Below are 21,782 nucleotides of genomic sequence, written 5' to 3'. Positions count from 1 at the left end.
CCCCCACTACGTCACAGTTCTCCCCCTCCGAGAGCGAACTGAGCAGGGTCACTCCGCTCGTGACCTGGGGAAGTTCGGGCCCTTCGCCACGGGACAGCGCGTCGGCGATGATGTTGGCCTCCCCTTGACGTGGATCACTTCCATGTCGTAGTCCTGCAGGAGCAGGCTCCACCGCAGCAGCTTGGCGTTCGTCCCTTTCATCTGGTGCAGCCAGGTCAGGGGGCAGTGGTCGGTGAACACCGTGAAACGCCGGCCAAACAGGTACGGCTGCAGCTTTTGCAGGGCCCACACCATGGCCAGGCATTCCCTCTCTACGGTCGCGTAGCTCCGCTCCCGGGGCAGCAGCTTCCTGCTCAGGTACACGATGGAGTGACGTTCCCCTTTCTCGTCCGCCTGCATCAGCACCACCCCCAGCCCGGTGTCCGAGGCGTCCGTAAACACGATAAAGGGCTTGTCGAAGTCCGGGTTTACCAACACTGGGGCCTTGGCCAGGGCTCCCTTCAGTGCACAGAGAGCCCTCTGGCACTGCTCCGTCCAGACCACCCTGTCTGGCCTCCCCTTCCTGCACAGCTCTGTGATCGGGGCAGCGATGGAGCTGAAGTTGGGCACAAACCTCCGGTAGTACCCCGCCATCCCAATGAAAGCCTGGACCTGCTTCTTGGTCTGGGGCACAGGCCAGTCCCGGATGGCCTCCACCTTGGCCGGCTCTGGCTTCAAGCAGCCGCTCCCCACCTTATGGCCCAGGTAGGACACTTCGGCCATTCCAACCTTGCACTTCCCAGCCTTTACGGTCAGCCCAGCCTCCCTCAGCCGATCCAGTACCTGGCTGACCTGGGCCACGTGGTCCTCCCAGGACTGGCTGAAGACGCAGATGTCATCGATGTACGCTAGGGCACAGTTCTCCATTCCCCGCAGCAGCTGGTCCACCAGGCGCTGGAAGGTGGCCGGCGCCCCTTTGAGGCCAAAGGGCAGGACCAGGAACTCATAGAGCCCCAGTGGCGTGATGAAAGCTGATTTCAGTGTGGCCTCCTGGTCTAGCGGCACCTGCCAGTAGCCCTTGGTGAGGTCCAGGGTGGTGAGATAGCAAGCTCCCCCCAGCTTGTCCAGGAGCTCGTCCGGCCTTGGCATTGGGTAGGCGTCGGACACCATGATGGCGTTGAGCTTCCGGTAGTCCACGCAGAACCGGATCGACCCGTCCCTCTTGGGAACCAGCACCACGGGAGAGGCCCAGGGGCTGGAGGATGGCTGGATCACCCCCAGGGCCAACATGTCCTGGACCTCTCTCTCCAGGTCCTGGGCTGTTTTCCCTGTGACCCTGAATGGGGAGCAGCGCACTGGGGGGTGAGTGCCCGTCTGCACCCGGTGGACAGCCAGGTTGGTGAGACCCGGCTTGTTGGAGAACAGCTGCTGGTGGGAGCGCAGCACCTCCCGGATCTCGGCCTGCTGGGCCGGGGTGAGCTGGTCCGAGAGGGAAATTGACTCCAGCGAAGAGTCCTCTCCGGTCCCAGGGAACAGGCCCACCAGGGGATCCTCCCCCTGCTCCTCCCAGGGCTTACACACGGCCAGCACCAAGTTCTCCCTGTCCCAGTACGGCTTCATCATGTTAACATGATACACCCGCTGGCCGCGCGTGCGGCCCGTCAGCTCCACCACGTAGTTCACCTCGTTCAGCTGCTTAACCACCTTGAAGGGGCCGTCCCAGGCGGCTTGCAGCTTGTTCTTCCGCACGGGGATCAGGACCATCACCTGGTCCCCGGTAGCGTAGGCGCGGGCCCGTGCATTGCGGTCGTACCAGACCTTCTGCTTCCTCTGGGCCCTGCTCAGGTTCTCTCTGGCCAGGCCCATGAGCTCGGCAAGTCTTTCCCGGAATGTCAGGACGTATTCCACGACCGGCTCACCCTCTGGGGAGACCTTCCCCTCCCACTCGTCTTTCAGTAAGTCCAGGGGGCCCCTCACTCGCCTCCCATATAACAGCTCGAACGGCGAGAACCCCGTGGACTCCTGGGGCACTTCCCTGTACGCAAACAGCAGGTGGGGTAGGTACTTGTCCCAGTCCTGCGGGTGTTTGTGCATAAAGGTCCGTAGCATCTGCTTCAGAGTCCCATTGAACCTCTCCACCAACCCGTTGGTCTGGGGGTGATACGCCGAGGCCCAGGTGTGTTGCACCCCACTCTTCTCCCACAAGCACCGGAGCAGGGCCGACATGAAGTTGGATCCCTGGTCCGTGAGAACCTCCTGGGGAAACCCCACCCTGCTGAAAATGGTCAGCAGTGCGTCTGCCACCGTGTCTGCCTCGATGGAGGGCAGGGCCACGGCCTCGGGGTAGCGGGTGGCGAAGTCCACCACCACCAGGATGTATTTCTTCCCTGTCCGGGTCGCTCTGTTGAAGGGCCCCACAATATCCATCGCCACCTTCTGGAAAGGCTCCTCTATGATGGGCAGGGGTCTCAATGCAGCTTTCTTCCAGTCTTGGGCCTTCCCCACTCGTTGGCAGGAGTCGCAGGACCGGCAGGACCGCTGTACAGCTGCAAACATCCCCGGCCAATAGAAGTTTTGGAGCAGCCTCAGCCGCGTGCGCCGGATCCCCTGGTGTCCCGAGAACGGGATGTCATGGGCCAGGTGTAGCAGCTTGCGGCGATACCTTTGGGGAACCACCAGCTGCCGCTGGAGCCCCCACTTGCCTACCGTCCCGGGGGAAAGCCATTCCCGGTACAGAAATCCCCTCTCCCACCGGAACTTCTCCTGGCAATCTCCTCCTAGGGGTTGAGCGGCACCCAGGTCAGCCCGGTCCCTCAGGGCCTGCAAGGAGGGATCCGCTCGCACCTCCGCCTGGAATTCAGCGGCTGGGGCTGGGACAGGGCCGTGGTTCCCCCCACTGCCTAGGTCCAACTCTAGGTCTGCTGGGACGGGGCCCTGGGCCCCCTGTTGGGGAACCTCCTCGAGTTCCGGGCCGCAAGCCCCTCGCTTGCTCTGGCTACGGGTGGTGACCAGCGTCCTGTGGGGTCCGTCTGGCCACTCCTCTAGGTCACTCCCCATTAGCACGTCGGTGGGCAAGTGCGGGTGCACCCCCACTTCCTTGGGGCCCTCCTTGGCCTCCCATTTCAGATGCACCCTGGCTACAGGTACCTCAAAGGGGGTGCCGCCTATGCCCCTCAGTGTCAGCTGAGTGTCGGGTAGCATACGGTCTGGGGCCACTATGTCGGGCCGGGCCAGCGTCACCTCCGCCCCCGTGTCCCAGAAACCCGTAACCTTCCTGCCATCCACCTCCAGGGGTACGAGGCAGTCCCTCCGTAGGGGCCGCCCCGCCCCCACCCGGTGCACGGATAAATCTGTCTCCCGAGGGTCAGACCTCCCAGGGGAGGTGCACTGAGCATCCTTCCCCCCTCCCCGAGCGGAGGTTTGCCGGCCAGCCCCTGCCACTGGGGCAGCCTGCCCTTCCTCCCGCCCCAGCCAGTTAACCCTGGAACGGCCCAGGCCATGGGACCTGTTCTTGCGCCTGGTGCATTGAGCCCTCTTGTGGCCTCGTTGCCCACAGCGATGGCAAGTTAGGTTCTGTGGGCCCATTCGGGTCGGCTCTGCCCGGGCCCTGGCTGGTTTTCTGGGGTATCAATGACTGGTCCTGGTCCCTGGGGCTCGCCTCGGAGGTGTCTCTCTCCGTTGCTCCGCCGAGAACCGGTCTCTGCGCGATTCTCTTTCTCTCCGGGACTCCCGTTCACCCCCGGACCGGCTCTCCATGAACTCATCCGCCAGCCTCCCGGCCTCCTGGGGGTTCTCTGGTCTCCGGTCCTTGAGCCACAGCCTCAGTTTGGGTGGGCACGCTTCATAGAACTGCTCCATCAGGACCAGCTTGAGCAGCTCCTCTGCGGTCTGGGCTCCGACTCCAGAGACCCACTTGCGGCCGTATTGCGACAGGTGGGAGGCCAGGTCCACATAGGTCTTCCGTGGCCCTTTCTGTACCCCCCGGAACTTCTTCCTGTAAATCTCGGGGGTCAGCCCGAACTTGTGCAGCAGGGCCTCCTTGACTTGGTTGTAATCCCCTGGCTGTAGGTCCTCCAGCTGACAGAGCACTCCGGCCGCCTCCTGGTTCAGTGCGGGGACGAGCTCCTGTAGCCAGTCAGCTGGGGGGACCCGTTGCAGCCCGCAGGCCCTCTCAAAGGAGCTGAGGAACCCGTCTATGTCGCCCACATCCTTCAATTGGGCCACCGTGAGCCTCTCCAAGCGCCTGGCAGCCCCGGGACCCTGGGGCCCATCCACTCTTGGTGCAGCCGGGGCCCCACAGGTTCTCCGCTCTGCCATGGCCAGCTCATGCTGTCACTGCCTCTCTCGATCTTGGCGTTCCTTCTCTCGGTCCTGGCGGTCCTTCTCTCGGTCCTGTACTTCCAATTCCTTCATCCGCAGCTGGATCTCCAGCCGCCGCAGCTCCGCTGGGCTGGCCCCTGCCCTAGATGGGCTACGGCTTGCAGGCCTCCCGGGAGACGCTGTCTCATCTCTCCGTTGGGTTCCAGCGCTCCTCCCCCTCTCTGAGCCTGACACACTCTCAGGGGGGGTCCGGCTTCTTCCCCTGGGGACAAGATCCTGGCCCTGTGGCTGGTCATTCTCTTCCAGCTGGGTAATCAGTTGGGCCTTGGTTGCTTTCCGCACAGGCAAGCCCCTCTCTCTGCACAGCCCCACCAGCTCTGCCTTCAAGAGCTGGGCGTAGGCCATCTGCCCGCTGGGCCCCTCGGTGCGGACTCACCAGTCTAGTGCTGCAGCGCCCCACGATTCCCAGGAACCGCTTCGCTCTGTCTCCAGCACGCCTGGCTCCAGGGCTCTTGCTTCTACTGCGTCTTGTCGCTTGCCGCTGGGAGCTTCATCCACGGGGTGCAGTGGATCCCACTTCTGACACCAGTGTGACGGCGCGTTGGGGGTTCCCCGTCTCCTGCACCCCGAAATGGCACAAACAGACTGCACCAGCCAGTGGAATTGAGGGTGGTTTATTGCTCCTCCAGCACAGCGCAGCACAGATGTAATCTGGTTACAGGAACTGGGGCTAAGAGGCCTCAGTGCCCCCCCTTGAGATAGGGGAGTCCCAGCCCCCTCCCCAGCTCCTTATTCCCTGCCTTCCAGCCAGGAACTAACTAACCCTCCACCAGCCCTGCCCCCCAGCCAGGGCAGCATCCACCTCCCTTTGTTCCTCTCCATGGGGGGTGTCTGGCCACTGGTTCAACAAGTTTGGCACTATCTTGGCCTAGTGAGGCTTTCCCTGCTGGGTCTTGCGCCAGACAGCAGGGGTCACCACAGCCCAGCAAGTACCCCCACTACGTCACACTGGGGCAGTAGCAGCAGGGACCAGGAGCTCCGGGCCCCTTTCAAATTCCGGGCCAGGAACAATCGCTTCCTTTGCTCCCCCCAGGGCCTGGCGAGTCCAACAGGCCTGAGGCTGCTGGCCCCTATGGCAGCCCTTTTAATCGCCACTGGAGCCCCCTCAGCACTCTCTGGGTGGTGGGGAGAGGCTAGCCCCCAGCCCTGCCCCTTCTGCCTCATGCCCCGGCCTTGCCGTGGGCACAGAGCTGCCTTCCCCCGCCTGCCCAGGCGCCTGGCAGGTCTGACCACCTCAGGGGCAGCTGATGGCTCCAGCTGTTTCAAGCACCTACGGCTGCTCCCAGAGGGCGGCACCTCAGCTCCTGAGACTCCCACCGGACCTGTAGCATCGGCGCTCAGCCGGCCCTGCGCTGTCTGGTAACATGGCCCTGCGCCGCATGGGGTGGGGCCCGTCCCCCGACAGCTCCCTGCCTGGCTGCCTGTAGCATCGGCGCTCAGCCGGCCCTGCGCTGTCTGGTAACATGGCCCTGCGCCGCATGGGGTGGGGCCCGTCCCCCGACAGCTCCCTGCCTGGCTGCCTGTAGCATCGGCGCTCAGCCGGCCCTGCGCTGTCTGGTAACACGGCCCTGCGCCGCATGGGGTGGGGCCCGTCCCCCGACAGCTCCCTGCCTGGCTGCCTGTAGCATCGGCGCTCAGCCGGCCCTGCGCTGTCCGGTAACACGGCCCTGCGCTGTCCGGTAACACGGCCCTGCGCTGTCTGGTAACACCGCCCTGCGCTGTCCGGTAACACGGCCCTGCGCTGTCCGGTAACACCGCCCTGCGCTGTCCGGTAACACCGCCCTGCGCTGTCCGGTAACACGGCCCTGCGCTGTCCGGTAACACCGCCCTGCGCTGTCCGGTAACACGGCCCTGCGCTGTCCAGTAACACGGCCCTGCGCTGTCCGGTAACACCGCCCTGCGCTGTCCGGTAACACCGCCCTGTGCCACATGGGGTGGGGCCCATCCCCCGACAGCTCCCTGCCTGGCTGCCTGTAGCATCGGCGCTCAGCCGGCCCTGCGCTGTCCGGTAACACGGCCCTGCGCCGCATGGGGTGGGGCCCGTCCCCCGACAGCTCCCTGCCTGGCTGCCTGTAGCATCGGCGCTCAGCCGGCCCTGCGCTGTCCGGTAACACGGCCCTGCGCCGCATGGGGTGGGGCCCGTCCCCCGACAGCTCCCTGCCTGGCTGCCTGTAGCATCGGCGCTCAGCCGGCCCTGCGCTGTCCGGTAACACGGCCCTGCGCTGTCTGGTAACACCGCCCTGCGCTGTCCGGTAACACCGCCCTGCGCTGTCTGGTAACACCGCCCTGCGCTGTCCGGTAACACCGCCCTGCGCTGTCTGGTAACACCGCCCTGCGCTGTCCGGTAACACCGCCCTGCGCTGTCCGGTAACACCGCCCTGCGCTGTCCGGTAACACGGCCCTGCGCTGTCCGGTAACACGGCCCTGCGCTGTCCGGTAACACGGCCCTGCGCTGTCTGGTAACACCGCCCTGCGCTGTCTGGTAACACCGCCCTGCGCTGTCTGGTAACACCGCCCTGCGCTGTCCGGTAACACGGCCCTGCGCCGCATGGGGTGGGGCCCATCCCCCGACAGCTCCCTGCCTGGCTGCCTGTAGCATCGGCGCTCAGCCGGCCCTGCACTGTCCGGTAACACGGCCCTGCGCCGCATGGGGTGGGGCCCGTCCCCCGACAGCTCCCTGCCTGGCTGCCTGTAGCATCGGCGCTCAGCCGGCCCTGCGCTGTCCGGTAACACGGCCCTGCGCTGTCCGGTAACACGGCCCTGCGCTGTCCGGTAACACGGCCCTGCGCTGTCCGGTAACACGGCCCTGCGCTGTCCGGTAACACGGCCCTGCGCTGTCCGGTAACACCGCCCTGCGCTGTCCGGTAACACGGCCCTGCGCCGCATGGGGTGGGGCCCGTCCCCCGACAGCTCCCTGCCTGGCTGCCTGTAGCATCGGCGCTCAGCCGGCCCTGCGCTGTCCGGTAACACGGCCCTGCACTGTCTGGTAACACCGCCCTGCACCACATGGGGTGGGACCCATCCCCCGACAGTTCCCTGCCTGGCTGCCTGTAGCATCGACGCGGAGCTGACCCGCGTTTCCCTGCTCCACTAGGCTTGGCCAAGGGCTGGGCATGGCCCTTCCCAGGCAGGGCCACTCACCGTCTGTGTCACTCTCTGCAGGGAGTTCCTACGAGCCATCAACCAGTTTGCTGAGACCTTGATCCAGATGTTCCTGAGTGACAGCAGCTTGGAACTGCAGGTGAGCCAAGGGGCTTGAGCAGCATCCCCAGGAAGGCGGTGCATGGGCAGCTGCTCAGGAGAGTGGCAGAGCCCCCAGCCAGCAGCAGGGGTTTCTCCCGGCAGGCGCACTCGCAGATGCCTGGCGCACAGAACATGGAATATGTGTGCGGCCGGGAAATCGGCGCGTGGGCAGGAAATGAGCGGGTGAGCGGGAAATCCATGTGTGGATGGGAAATCGGTACGTTGGTGGGAAGTCCTCATGTGGGCATGAAGCTGGCGTGTGGGCAAGAAGTCCTCACATGGCGGGAAATCAACCCATGGGCGAGAAACCAGATCATGGGCAGGAAGTCGTGTGGGTGGGAAGTCGTCACAGGGGCAGGAAATTGGTGTGTGGGCAGGAAATCTGCATATGGATGGGAAATCGGTGCATTGACGGGAAGTCCGCATGTGGGTGGGAAATTTGTATGTGGGCAGGAAATCGGCGCATGGGTGGGAAATTGGCGCGAGGGTGGAAAATCGGTGCACGAGCAGGAAATCCACATATGGATGGGAAATCGGTGCATTGGCAGGAAGTCCACCTGTGGATGGGAAATCCACACATGGGCGGGAAAACGGTGCAAGGCTGGGAAATCGGCACGTGGGCGGGAAATCGGCACATAGGCGGGAAATCGGTGCAAGGCTGGGAAATCGGCACGTGGGCGGGAAATCGGCATGTGGGCGGGAAATCGGCACATAGGCGGGAAATCGGTGCAAGGCTGGGAAATCGGCACGTGGGCGGGAAATCGGCATGAGGCTGAGAAATCGGCGTGTGGGCGGGAAGTCGGCGTGAGGCTGGGAAATCGGCATTGGGCAGAAAATTGGCACGTGGGTGGGAAATTGGCACATGGGCAGGAAATCGGTGCAAGGCTGGGAAATCCGCATGTGGGCGGGAAATCGGTGCAGGACATCGGCGTGAGGCTGGGAAATCGGCACGTGGGCGGGAAATCGGTTCAAGGCTGGGAAATCGGCACGTGGGCGGGAAATCGGTGCAAGGCTGGGAAATCGGCACGTGGGTGGGAAATCAGCACGTAGGCGGGAAATCGGTGCAAGGCTGGGAAATCGGCACGTGGGTGGGAAATCGGTGCAAGGCTGGGAAATAGGCACGTGGGCGGGAAATCGGTGCAAGGCTGGGAAATCGGCACGTGGGTGGGAAATCAGCACGTAGGCGGGAAATCGGTGCAAGGCTGGGAAATCGGCACGTGGGCGGGAAATCAGCACGTAGGCGGGAAATCGGTGCAAGGCTGGGAAATCGGCACGTGGGTGGGAAATCGGCATGAGGCTGAGAAATCGGCGTGTGGGCGGGAAGTCGGCGTGAGGCTGGGAAATCGGCATTGGGCAGAAAATTGGCACGTGGGTGGGAAATTGGCACATGGGCAGGAAATCGGTGCAAGGCTGGGAAATCCGCATGTGGGCGGGAAATCGGTGCAGGACATCGGCGTGAGGCTGGGAAATCGGCACGTGGGCGGGAAATCGGTTCAAGGCTGGGAAATCGGCACGTGGGCGGGAAATCGGCACGTGGGCGGGAAATCGGCACGTGGGCGGGAAATCGGTGCAAGGCTGGGAAATCGGCACGTGGGCAGGAAATCGGCACGTGGGCGGGAAATCGGCACGTGGGCAGGAAATCGGCACGTGGGCGGGAAATCGGTTCAAGGCTGGGAAATCGGCACGTGGGCGGGAAATCGGCACGTGGGCAGGAAATCGGCACGTGGGCGGGAAATCGGTGCAAGGCTGGGAAATCGGCACGTGGGCAGGAAATCGGCACGTGGGCAGGAAATCGGCACGTGGGTGGGAAATCGGTGCAAGGCTGGGAAATCGGCACGTGGGCAGGAAATCGGTGCAAGGCTGGGAAATCGGCACGTGGGTGGGAAATCGGTTCAAGGCTGGGAAATCGGCACGTGGGCGGGAAATTGGCACGTGGGCAGGAAATCGGCACGTGGGCGGGAAATCGGTGCAAGGCTGGGAAATCGGCACGTGGGCAGGAAATCGGTGCAAGGCTGGGAAATCGGCACGTGGGCGGGAAATCGGTTCAAGGCTGGGAAATCGGCACGTGGGCGGGAAATCGGCACGTGGGCAGGAAATCGGCACGTGGGCGGGAAATCGGTGCAAGGCTGGGAAATCGGCACGTGGGCAGGAAATCGGCACGTGGGCAGGAAATCGGTATGTGGGCGGGAAATCGGTGCAAGGCTGGGAAATCGGCACGTGGACAGGAAATCGGCATGTGGGCAGGAAATCGGCACGTGGGCGGGAAATCGGTTCAAGGCTGGGAAATCGGTATGTGGGCAGGAAATCGGCATGTGGGCGGGAAATCGGTGCAAGGCTGGGAAATCAGCACGTGGGCAGGAAATCGGCACGTGGGTGGGAAATCGGCACGTGGGCGGGAAATCGGTTCAAGGCTGGGAAATCGGCACGTGGGCAGGAAATCGGCATGTGGGCGGGAAATCGGTGCAAGGCTGGGAAATCAGCACGTGGGCGGGAAATCGGCACGTGGGCAGGAAATCGGCACGTGGGCGGGAAATCGGCACGTGGGCAGGAAATCGGCACGTGGGCGGGAAATCGGTACAAGGCTGGGAAATCAGCACGTGGGCGGGAAATCGGCACGTGGGCGGGAAATCGGCACGTGGGCGGGAAATCGGCACGTGGGCAGGAAATCGGCACGTGGGCGGGAAATCGGCACGTGGGCGGGAAATCGGCGCGAGGCCGGGAAATCTGCACATGGGCGGGAAAGGTTAGAGGGAGCATTCTCTGGGAGGGCCTCTGCCCGCGTCCTCTGGCTCTGCCCAGCAGAGGGGGCATTGCGAGGCCTGCAGCAGCGGTGGGAAGGGCACAGGCCTTGGCCAGCATTTTAGCTAATGCTTTACATGGGCCTGCTCTGGTGCCTTGTCCATTGTCCCCGCTTCCTGCCCCTCCCCCCATCTCTGGTGCCTTGCCCCACCTCATGTCCCTGTTTCCTGCCCCCGTGTATCTCTAGTGCCTAGCTTACCCCGCCCCCTCCTGCCTCTGCTTCCTGCCCCTGCCCCACACATACATCTCTGGTTCCTGGCCTCTTCCCCCCAACTCTAAAGGGCTGGCAGCCCGAAGCAGGGAATTCCTCCGCAACCCTTGTCCTGGCAAAAAGGAGCTGATTGCAGAGCCAAAACCGAAGGGGAGCCTGGAACAAGAGACCCTGTATGGGCCCATCGGAACTGCGCAAGCAGAATCAAGTCCCGGCCAGAGACAGATCGACATGGAGCTCGAATAGGACCAGTTTCACAAAGCTGAAAATGATTAGGACCCAGGTCAGGCGGAGGAGGAGTTTAAATGGTGTCTGGTCCCTTCCCCCTCCCACTTGCCTGGTCCTTCGCGCAAGGGTGCTGCAAACAATTCAGTGTTTATTGGGGTTCACTTCCAGCCAGCATGAATCCCGTTTCCTTTTCCCCTTGTTTTTTCTACCCCCTTCCTGTTTGCCCCAATGGATAGAGTCCTATTGTCAGGTATGCTGTGACCAGGTGTTCTAATGAAATGTAACTAACCAACCCTAACATGCTGTAGCATAAATCAGACACCTTAACCCCGGGCTACACGAGGGCGCAAGTTCGAATTCAGATTTACACCTTCAGCACCGTTAATTGCCTAGCTTAAGCCGAAGTCTCTGAAGTTGACTTTTGGTGCCGTCCACACTGCAGGAAGACGAGACACAGGGGATTGTGTTCGCCGTTTCTTCGTTGTGCTGTGAGATTCCTACTGGACAGTGCTGCAGTGACTCTGTGCGTGTGTGCATGCATGCGTGAGTGCGTGCAAGCATGGGGGCTGGGATCTCTGGGGGAGAACTCCAGAGGGAGGCATGGGGGGAAGGGCCCAGGCCAGCCACACACTTGACCCTAAGGCTGTGGTCACCAACCCGTCGATCGCGATTGACTGGTCGATCGCGAGGCCCCGACCAGTTGATCGCAAGGTGTTCGGGAACCCCACCCCCATTTTCCCCCTACCCCCGAGAATCCCCACTACCTACCTCTGGTGTAGTGCCGGCTTCCTGGGTGGATGGCAGTCCTGTCTGAAGCCTGGGGGTTCCGGAGGTGCGCTGGCTGCTCCCCTCCCACAGTTCTGTTGCATGCTGGGGGAAGGGGCGTCGGCCCTGGAGGAAGAGTGCGGAGGCTTCCCGGCGCCGGAGGGGTGAGCTGAGCGCAGGGATTTCCCTGCACCACGGGAGCGGGGGTCGGCCCCGGGGTTTGGCCGCGCTGCGGGAGGGGAGCAGGTTGGCTGGGCCGGGCCGCGCCATGGGAGGGAGGTTTGGCCCTGGGGCAGGTGCCCACGGGGATTTGGCCCCGCCACGGGAGGAGGGTTTGGCCCCAGGGCAGGCACACGCAGGGTTTCCCTGCTCCACAGGGGGGGAGTCGGGCCCAGAGGAGGCACATGCTGGCTTCCCTCGAGGGGCGGAGAGGGAGAATCCTGAGAGGAGGCAGATGCAGGGGACTCTCTGCTTCCACTGGCACCCTGCCCCCCTGTCCGCACTCCCCACTTCCCAGACCCCACTCCCCAGTCCTGAGCCACAGAACTCTGTCCCCACTCCCGTCCCCAGTCCCTGAACTCTGTCCCCACTCCCGTCCCCAGCCCCCGAACTCTGTCCCCACTCCCCTGTCCCCAGCCACAGAACTCTGTCCCCACTCCCCTGTCCCCAGCCCCCGAACTCTGTTCCCACTCCTGTCCCCAGCTATAGAACTCTGTCCCCACTCCCCTGTCCCCAGCCACAGAACTCTGTCCCCACTCCCCTGTCCCCAGCTACAGAACTCTGTCCCCACTCCCGTCCCCACCTACAGAACTCTGTCCCCGCTCCCCTGTCCCCAGCTACAGAACTCTGTCCCCACTCCCGTCCCCAGCTACAGAACTCTGTCCCCACTCCCCTGTCCCCAGCTACAGAACTCTGTCCCCCCTCCCCTGTCCCCAGCCACAGAACTCTGTCCCCGCTCCCCTGTCCCCAGCCACAGAACTCTGTCCCCACTCCCGTCCCCAGCCACAGAACTCTGTCCCCACTCCCGTCCCCAGCCCCCGAACTCTGTCCCCACTCCCCTGTCCCCAGCCACAGAACTCTGTCCCCACTCCCCTGTCCCCAGCTACAGAACTCTGTCCCCACTCCCGTCCCCACCTACAGAACTCTGTCCCCACTCCCCTGTCCCCAGCCCCCGAACTCTGTTCCCACTCCTGTCCCCAGCTATAGAACTCTGTCCCCACTCCCCTGTCCCCAGCCACAGAACTCTGTCCCCACTCCCCTGTCCCCAGCTACAGAACTCTGTCCCCACTCCCGTCCCCACCTACAGAACTCTGTCCCTGCTCCCCTGTCCCCAGCCACAGAACTCTGTCCCCGCTCCCCTGTCCCCAGCTACAGAACTCTGTCCCCACTCCCATCCCCAGCTACAGAACTCTGTCCCCATTCCCGTCTCCAGCTACAGAACTCTGTCCCCACTCCTCTGTCCCCAGCTACAGAACTCTGTCCCCGCTCCCCTGTCCCCAGCTACAGAACTCTGTCCCCGCTCCCCTGTCCCCAGCCACAGAACTCTGTCCCCGCTCCCCTGTCCCCAGCCACAGAACTCTGTCCCCGCTCCCCTGTCCTCAGCCACAGAACTCTGTCCCCACTCCCGTCCCCAGCTACAGAACTCTGTCCCCACTCCCCTGTCCCCAGCCACAGAACTCTGTCCCCGCTCCCCTGTCCCCAGCTACAGAACTCTGTCCCCACTCCCCTGTCCCCAGCCACAGAACTCTGTCCCCACTCCCCTGTCCCCAGCCACAGAACTCTGTCCCCACTCCCCTGTCCCCAGCTACAGAACTCTGTCCCCACTCCCGTCCCCAGCCACAGAACTCTGTCCCCACTCCCCTGTCCCCAGCTACAGAACTCTGTCCCCACTCCCGTCCCCAGCCACAGAACTCTGTCCCCGCTCCCCTGTCCCCAGCCACAGAACTCTGTCCCCGCTCCCCTGTCCCCAGCCACAGAACTCTGTCCCCGCTCCCCTGTCCCCAGCTACAGAACTCTGTCCCCACTCCCCTGTCCCCAGCCACAGAACTCTGTCCCCGCTCCCCTGTCCCCAGCTACAGAACTCTGTCCCCGCTCCCCTGTCCCCAGCTACAGAACTCTGTCCCCGCTCCCCTGTCCCCAGCTACAGAACTCTGTCCCCGCTCCCCTGTCCCCAGCCACAGAACTCTGTCCCCGCTCCCCTGTCCCCAGCTACAGAACTCTGTCCCCACTCCCCTGTCCCCAGCTACAGAACTCTGTCCCCGCTCCCCTGTCCCCAGCTACAGAACTCTGTCCCCGCTCCCCTGTCCCCAGCTACAGAACTCTGTCCCCACTCCCCTGTCCCCAGCTACAGAACTCTGTCCCCGCTCCCCTGTCCCCAGCTACAGAACTCTGTCCCCGCTCCCCTGTCCCCAGCCACAGAACTCTGTCCCCGCTCCCCTGTCCCCAGCTACAGAACTCTGTCCCCACTCCCCTGTCCCCAGCCCCCGAACTCTGTCCCCACTCCCATCCCCAGCTACAGAACTCTGTCCCCGCTCCCCTGTCCCCAGCCCCCGAACTCTGTCCCCCCTCCCCTGTCCCCAGCCACAGAACTCTGTCCCCACTCCCCTGTCCCCAGCTACAGAACTCTGTCCCCCTCCCCTGTCCCCAGCCACAGAACTCTGTCCCCACTCCCCTGTCCCCAGCTACAGAACTCTGTCCCCACTCCCCTGTCCCCAGCTACAGAACTCTGTCCCCGCTCCCCTGTCCCCAGCTACAGAACTCTGTCCCCGCTCCCCTGTCCCAAGCCACAGAACTCTGTCCCCGTTCCCCTGTCCCCAGCTACAGAACTCTGTCCCCGCTCCCCTGTCCCCAGCTACAGAACTCTGTCCCCACTCCCCTGTCCCCAGCTACAGAACTCTGTCCCCGCTCCCCTGTCCCCAGCCACAGAACTCTGTCCCCACTGCCCTGTCCCCAGCCACAGAACTCTGTCCCCACTCTCCTGTCCCCAGCCACAGAACTCTGTCCCCGCTCCCCTGTCCCCAGCCACAGAACTCTGTCCCCGCTCCCCTGTCCCCAGCTACAGAACTCTGTCCCCACTCCCCTGTCCCCAGCTACAGAACTCTGTCCCCACTCCCCTGTCCCCAGCCACAGAACTCTGTCCCCACTGCCCTGTCCCCAGCCACAGAACTCTGTCCCCACTGCCCTGTCCCCAGCCACAGAACTCTGTCCCCACTCTCCTGTCCCCAGCCACAGAACTCTGTCCCCACTCCCCCGTCCCCAGCTACAGAACTCTGTCCCCACTCCCCTGTCCCCAGCCACAGAACTCTGTCCCCACTCCCCTGTCCCCGAACTCTGTCCCCACTCCCGTCCCCAGCCACAGAACTCTGTCCCCACTCCCGTCCCCAGCCACAGAACTCTGTCCCCACTCCCCCGTCCCCAGCTACAGAACTCTGTCCCCACTCCCCTGTCCCCAGCCACAGAACTCTGTCCCCACTCCCCTGTCCCCGAACTCTGTCCCCACGCCCGTCCCCAGCCCCCGAACTCTGTCCCCACTCCCCTCTGGTGTCCTCTAGTCCTTCTTTATGGGAACTCCTGAAGAACTTTTCTGAATGCACCCTCTCCACCCAACCCCTGCTTTTAGAGACCTCTATCCTGTCCCTGCTCCTTCTCCTCTTTTCTAAGCTGAACAGTCCCAGTCTCTGTAGCCTCTCTTCATCTGGGACCTGTTCCCAACCCCTAATCATGTTAGTTGCCCTCCCCTCTCCCAGCCTTTCTCTTCCCCTCTCCCACCTCCTTTTCCCAGTCTCCCCCAGTTTTGTTCAATAAAGACAGAGTCAATGTTGGAAGAAACGTTATCTTTATTTTGTACATCAATAAGAAGGGGGGCTAGGGAAGGGTAAGTGGAAGGAGGTGAGGGAGGAATGGGGTACGAGCCCCTGATGGGGAGGACTGGGCTGGCTCTGCGGGCTTCTTGGGGTGGAAGCTCTCCTGCAGCCCCCCAATTGTCCCCTCTCCCCAGATGGCAGCCTGCGGCAAGTGCAGCTGGGCTGATGGCCGAGTGGTGTGATGTGCCCAGTGTGGGCACTCAGGGCACTCCAAGCCAGGACTGCTTTGCAAGCGGGGCACCCCTGAGAACTGTCTGTCCGGGGTGGGGGTCGGGTCCCTTTAAGCACAGCCCTCGGCTAGCCTGAGACAGCATCTCCACGCTCTAAGTCCTCCTCTGATGCCCTGCCGGCACTGCTTCCGGCCATCCTTAAGCCCTGTTCAGGGTCCACTTAATGTGGACTTGCTAGTTCGAATTAGCAAAACGCTAGTTCTAGACGCGTTAGTTCGAATTAGCTTAGTTCGAATTAACTAATTCGAACTAAGTTAGTTTGAATTAACGTTGTAGTGTAGACATACCCAGAGTGTGTAAGTAAGGGCTGGGGATAGCAAGTGATGGACAGGAGGAGAATAGAGAGGGCGGGGCTTCAAGAAATGGGCGGGGCAGTAGCTCTTCGCCTGCTCGGAGATTTAAAAAGTGATCTTGGGTGTAAAAAGGTTGGAGACCCCTGCCCTAGGGGAAGATGCAGCCAGTGACAGTCAGATCACACCTGGGGCCCTGGAAGCAGGTCAGTGGAGGGGCGGGGCTGCCCAGAGTTACTGGGCTCTGAGTTTAGTTTTTCTGCTGGCTTGGGGAGAGGGGAGCCTAGCTGGCCTGGGGGGCAGTCAGGGGCCCTGCAGCGGCTGCTCCCGGTTCCTGTAACAACCAGTCTGCACTACATTGTGTCCCTGGGAGCCAGTAGACTTTCTCTTCTACCTGCCGCCTGAGAGTCCTGGAGGCAGGGCCTGGTGGCTCCCCCGTGCCTCATGACCAGCAGGCTCTCCCTTCAACTTCCCCCACTCCTTGTAGAAGCAGGACGAGCGGCAGCGACGGGAGCGCCCCTTTGGGTTCCAATGAGCATGTCTTCACTAGACCACGGCTGCTTTTCCTTTTCCTCAACTGCAGTGTAGCGGCGACTAACCCAAATGTACCTAAAGCAAAAGACAGGACCATGCAGCACTGTAAAGACTAACCAGATGGTTTATTAGGTGATGGGCTTTCGTAGGCCAGACCCACTTCCTCAGATCAAATAGTGGCAGAAAATCGGCACGACCATGTATACCAAAGGGTACAATCAAACCCTGAACACACGTGAAAGGACAAATCCCATTTCCGAGCAGAAGGGGGATGGGGGGAGGTGAATGTCTGGGAGCTACTGATGTTAGAGGTGATAACTGGGGAAGCGATCTTTGTAACGGGTAACGGGTAACGTACCTAGTGCCCTGAGCTTCCTTCCTCAGACAGCTCAGCTCGGCTCCCCAGTTACCCCCACAAGGGGATAGAGATGCAGCCGTGTGAGGCTGGTGTAGCTGACACAAAAGCCAGGGCTGTGGAGCACTAGAAAGACCAGAAACCATCTTGTTAGTCGTCATAGTGCTCCGTAGCCCTGCTTTGTTTCAGCCCACAAGGTGAGTGACACAGGAGAGAAGCAGCAGGGAGCTGAGGAGCGTGGTAACAAAGCAATAAGCAAAAGAGGGTTTTGCAACCCCAGCTCTGGGGTCCTGCACCTTGGGGCCCCGCCGCCCAGGCCCCTGACATCCCGGGAGCCACCTTTGACGCAGCTTCTCTTTACAGCTTTGGAACAATTATTTCCACCTGGCAGTTGCCTTCCTCACCCAGGATTCCCTGCAGCTGGAGAACTTCTCCCAGGCCAAGCGCACCGCCATCCTAGCCAAGTGAGCCGCCTGCCTGTCTCCCCGGGGGCTCCTAGAGGCCCACCTTCCCAGTCTGCCCTTACTGACGCCCCTCTGGCCAGGCAGAACAAGACTCCTTCCCCTCTCCTTTTCCCACCAGGTATGGAGACATGAGAGCCACCATCGGCGCTGCCATCCGGGACATGTGGTACAAGCTCGGTGAGGCGGGGCCGGCCCTGTGATGAGCTGTAGCAGGGGCATGAGCGCTGGGTTCGCTCTGGTCTGTGGCCGTACCCAGTAACCCCTGGCAAGGCGCTGTCCTGCGCAGGGACTGGCCTTCCCTTGGCCGGGGACAAGGAACACATAGCTCGGCTTACGCCTGGCTCAGTCCCTGCCTGGCCCCTTCGCTCTGTCCTGCGCGCCCGCAGCCGGGCACCTGGGCGAGAGAATGAGCCTGCGGGGGAGCCTGCTAGAGGGCTCCTGCGGCCCTGCCTGTGGGTGTCCCCTGGGGCCGGGCAGGCGGGGGGGTGCTGCCAGGGCCCCAGGAGATCCTCCCAGCTGCTGCCCACAGCAGGAAGGAACGGGCTCTGCACCCGTGGAGAGGGCTGGGAGGGGCCTTCCCACCAGGCCCGTTCTGTCTGCCCCAGGCCACCACAAGATCCGTTTTATCCCGGGAATGGTGGGCCCCATCCTGGAGATGACACTGGTGCCCGAGCTGGAGCTGCGCAGATCCACCATCCCCATCTTCTTCGACATGATGCTGTGCGAGTACCAGCTGACCAAGGCCTTTGGCATGGTGAGTGCAGGCCGGCTGGAGCGCGCGGGGCGAGGCAGGGGGGCATTGTGAGTGCTGGGCCAGGCCGGCTGGAGCTCGCGGGGCGAGGCGGGGGGGCATTGTGAGTGCTGGGCCAGGCCGGCTGGAGCTCGCGGGGCGAGACGGGGGGGCATTGTGAGTGCTGGGCCAGGCCGGCTGGAGCTCGCGGGGCGAGGCGGGGGGGCATTGTGAGTGCTGGGCCAGGCTGGCTGGAGCCTGCGGGGCGAGGCGGGGGGGCATTGTGAGTGCTGGGCCCAGGCCGGCTGGAGCTCAAGGGGCGAGGCGGGGGGGCATTGTGAGTGCTGGGCCAGGCCGGCTGGAGCCTGCGGGGCGAGGCGGGGGGGCATTGTGAGTGCTGGGCCAGGCCGGCTGGAGCGCGCGGGGCGAGGCGGGGGGGCATTGTGAGTGCTGGGCCAGGCCGGCTGGAGCGCGCGGGGCGAGGCGGGGGGGCATTGTGAGTGCTGGGCCCAGGCTGGCTGGAGCCTGCGGGGCGAGGCAGGGGGGCATTGTGAGTGCTGGGCCCAGGCTGGCTGGAGCGCGCGGGGCGAGACGGGGGGGCATTGTGAGTGCTGGGCCCAGGCCGGCTGGAGCCTGCGGGGCGAGACGGGGGGGCATTGTGAGTGCTGGGCCCAGGCTGGCTGGAGCGCGCGGGGCGAGGCGGGGGGGCATTGTGAGTGCTGGGCCAGGCCGGCTGGAGCGCGCGGGGCGAGGCGGGGGGGCATTGTGAGTGCTGGGCCCAGGCTGGCTGGAGCGCGCGGGGCGAGGCAGGGGGGCATTGTGAGTGCTGGGCCCAGGCCGGCTGGAGCCTGCGGGGCGAGGCGGGGGGGCATTGTGAGTGCTGGGCCAGGCCGGCTGGAGCTCGCGGGGCGGGGCGGGGGGGCATTGTGAGTGCTGGGCCAGGCCGGCTGGAGCTCGCGGGGCGAGGCGGGGGGGCATTGTGAGTGCTGGGCCCAGGCTGGCTGGAGCTCGCGGGGCGAGGCGGGGGGGCATTGTGAGTGCTGGGCCAGGCCGGCTGGAGCTCGCGGGGCGAGGCGGGGGGGCATTGTGAGTGCTGGGCCAGGCCGGCTGGAGCTCGCGGGGCGAGGCGGGGGGGCATTGTGAGTGCTGGGCCAGGCCGGCTGGAGCTCGCGGGGCGAGGCGGGGGGGCATTGTGAGTGCTGGGCCCAGGCCGGCTGGAGCTCGCGGGGCTGGAGCTCGCGGGGCGAGGCGGGGGGGCATTGTGAGTGCTGGGCCAGGCCGGCTGGAGCGCGCGGGGCGAGGCAGGGGGGCATTGTGAGTGCTGGGCCCAGGCTGGCTGGAGCGCGCGGGGCGAGGCAGGGGGGCATTGTGAGTGCTGGGCCAGGCCGGCTGGAGCTCAAGGGGCGAGGCGGGGGGGCATTGTGAGTGCTGGGCCCAGGCTGGCTGGAGCCTGCGGGGCGAGGCGGGGGGGCATTGTGAGTGCTGGGCCCAGGCCGGCTGGAGCTCGCGGGGCGAGGCGGGGGGGCATTGTGAGTGCTGGGCCCAGGCCGGCTCGAGCCCGCGGGGCGAGGCGGGGGGGGCATTGTGAGTGCTGGGCCCAGGCTGGCTGGAGCCTGCGGGGCGAGGCGGGGGGGCATTGTGAGTGCTGGGCCCAGGCTGGCTGGAGCCTGCGGGGCGAGGCGGGGGGGGCATTGTGAGTGCTGGGCCCAGGCTGGCTGGAGCCTGCGGGGCGAGGCGGGGGGGCATTGTGAGTGCTGGGCCCAGGCCGGCTGGAGCTCGCGGGGCGAGGCGGGGGGGCATTGTGAGTGCTGGGCCCAGGCCGGCTGGAGCCCGCGGGGCGAGGCGGGGGGGCATTGTGAGTGCTGGGCCAGGCCGGCTGGAGCCTGCGGGGCGAGGCGGGGGGGCATTGTGAGTGCTGGGCCCAGGCCGGCTGGAGCTCGCGGGGCGAGGCGGGGGGGCATTGTGAGTGCTGGGCCCAGGCCGGCTGGAGCGCGCGGGGCGAGGCGGGGGGGCATTGTGAGTGCTGGGCCCAGGCTGGCTGGAGCTCGCGGGGCGAGGCGGGGGGGCATTGTGAGTGCTGGGCCAGGCCGGCTGGAGCGCGCGGGGCGAGGCAGGGGGGCATTGTGAGTGCTGGGCCCAGGCTGGCTGGAGCGCGCGGGGCGAGGCAGGGGGGCATTGTGAGTGCTGGGCCAGGCCGGCTGGAGCTCAAGGGGCGAGGCGGGGGGGCATTGTGAGTGCTGGGCCAGGCCGGCTGGAGCTCGCGGGGCGAGGCGGGGGGGCATTGTGAGTGCTGGGCCCAGGCTGGCTGGAGCCTGCGGGGCGAGGCGGGGGGGCATTGTGAGTGCTGGGCCCAGGCTGGCTGGAGCCTGCGGGGCGAGGCGGGGGGGCATTGTGAGTGCTGGGCCAGGCCGGCTGGAGCCTGCGGGGCGAGGCGGGGGGGCATTGTGAGTGCTGGGCCAGGCCGGCTGGAGCCTGCGGGGCGAGGCGGGGGGGCATTGTGAGTTCTGGGCCCAGGCCGGCTGGAGCGCGCGGGGCGAGGCGGGGGGGCATTGTGAGTGCTGGGCCCAGGCCGGCTGGAGCCTGCGGGGCGAGGCGGGGGGGCATTGTGAGTGCTGGGCCCAGGCTGGCTGGAGCTCGCGGGGCGAGACGGGGGGGCATTGTGAGTGCTGGGCCCAGGCTGGCTGGAGCTCGCGGGGCGAGGCAGGGGGGCATTGTGAGTGCTGGGCCAGGCCGGCTGGAGCCTGCGGGGCGAGGCGGGGGGGCATTGTGAGTTCTGGGCCCAGGCCGGCTGGAGCCTGCGGGGCGAGGCGGGGGGGCATTGTGAGTGCTGGGCCCAGGCCGGCTGGAGCTCGCGGGGCGAGGCGGGGGGGCATTGTGAGTGCTGGGCCAGGCCGGCTGGAGCGCGCGGGGCGAGGCGGGGGGGCATTGTGAGTTCTGGGCCCAGGCCGGCTGGAGCCTGCGGGGCGAGGCGGGGGGGCATTGTGAGTTCTGGGCCCAGGCCGGCTGGAGCTCGCGGGGCGAGGCGGGGGGGCATTGTGAGTGCTGGGCCAGGCCGGCTGGAGCCTGCGGGGCGAGGCGGGGGGGCATTGTGAGTGCTGGGCCAGGCCGGCTGGAGCGCGCGGGGCGAGACGGGGGGGCATTGTGAGTGCTGGGCCCAGGCTGGCTGGAGCTCGCGGGGCGAGGCGGGGGGGCATTGTGAGTTCTGGGCCAGGCCGGCTGGAGCCTGCGGGGCGAGGCGGGGGGGCATTGTGAGTGCTAGGCCCAGGCCGGCTGGAGCCTGCGGGGCGAGGCGGGGGGGCATTGTGAGTGCTGGGCCCAGGCTGGCTGGAGCCTGCGGGGCGAGGCGTGGGGGCATTGTGAGTGCTGGGCCCAGGCTGGCTGGAGCGCGCGGGGCGAGGCGGGGGGGCATTGTGAGTGCTGGGCCCAGGCCGGCTGGAGCGCGCGGGGCGAGGCAGGGGGGGCATTGTGAGTGCTGGGCCCAGGCTGGCTGGAGCGCGCGGGGCGAGGCGGGGGGGCATTGTGAGTGCTGGGCCCAGGCCGGCTGGAGCGCGCGGGGCGAGGCGGGGGGGCATTGTGAGTGCTGGGCCCAGGCCGGCTGGAGCGCGCGGGGCGAGGCGGGGGGGCATTGTGAGTGCTGGGCCCAGGCCGGCTGGAGCTCGCGGGGCGAGGCGGGGGGGCATTGTGAGTGCTGGGCCCAGGCTGGCTGGAGCC

General features: G+C 65.2%; 1 protein-coding gene across 6 annotated transcripts in view; it reads left to right on the top strand.

The window, feature by feature from the left end:
• LOC102455798 (dedicator of cytokinesis protein 2-like) overlaps positions 1 to 21,782 on the top strand; it is a 427,487-nt gene that overhangs the window by 315,834 nt on the left and 89,871 nt on the right. For 5 of the 6 annotated variants that reach the window (XM_089777669.1, XM_089777667.1, XM_089777668.1 and 2 more), the window contains 4 exons: positions 7,522 to 7,600; positions 17,241 to 17,341; positions 17,460 to 17,518; positions 17,947 to 18,095. In XM_089777669.1, the coding sequence (XP_089633795.1) occupies positions 7,522 to 7,600; positions 17,241 to 17,341; positions 17,460 to 17,518; positions 17,947 to 18,095 (388 nt within the window). The remainder of the gene's footprint in view (positions 1 to 7,521; positions 7,601 to 17,240; positions 17,342 to 17,459; positions 17,519 to 17,946; positions 18,096 to 21,782) is intronic. The other variant, XM_089777670.1, reaches the window with a different exon arrangement.

The sequence above is a fragment of the Pelodiscus sinensis genome, chromosome 4 (genome assembly GCF_052426305.1).
Source record: "Pelodiscus sinensis isolate ZL-2025 chromosome 4, ASM5242630v1, whole genome shotgun sequence".
NCBI lineage: Eukaryota > Metazoa > Chordata > Testudines > Trionychidae > Pelodiscus > Pelodiscus sinensis.
This window is presented reverse-complemented; position numbering and strand designations above follow the sequence as displayed.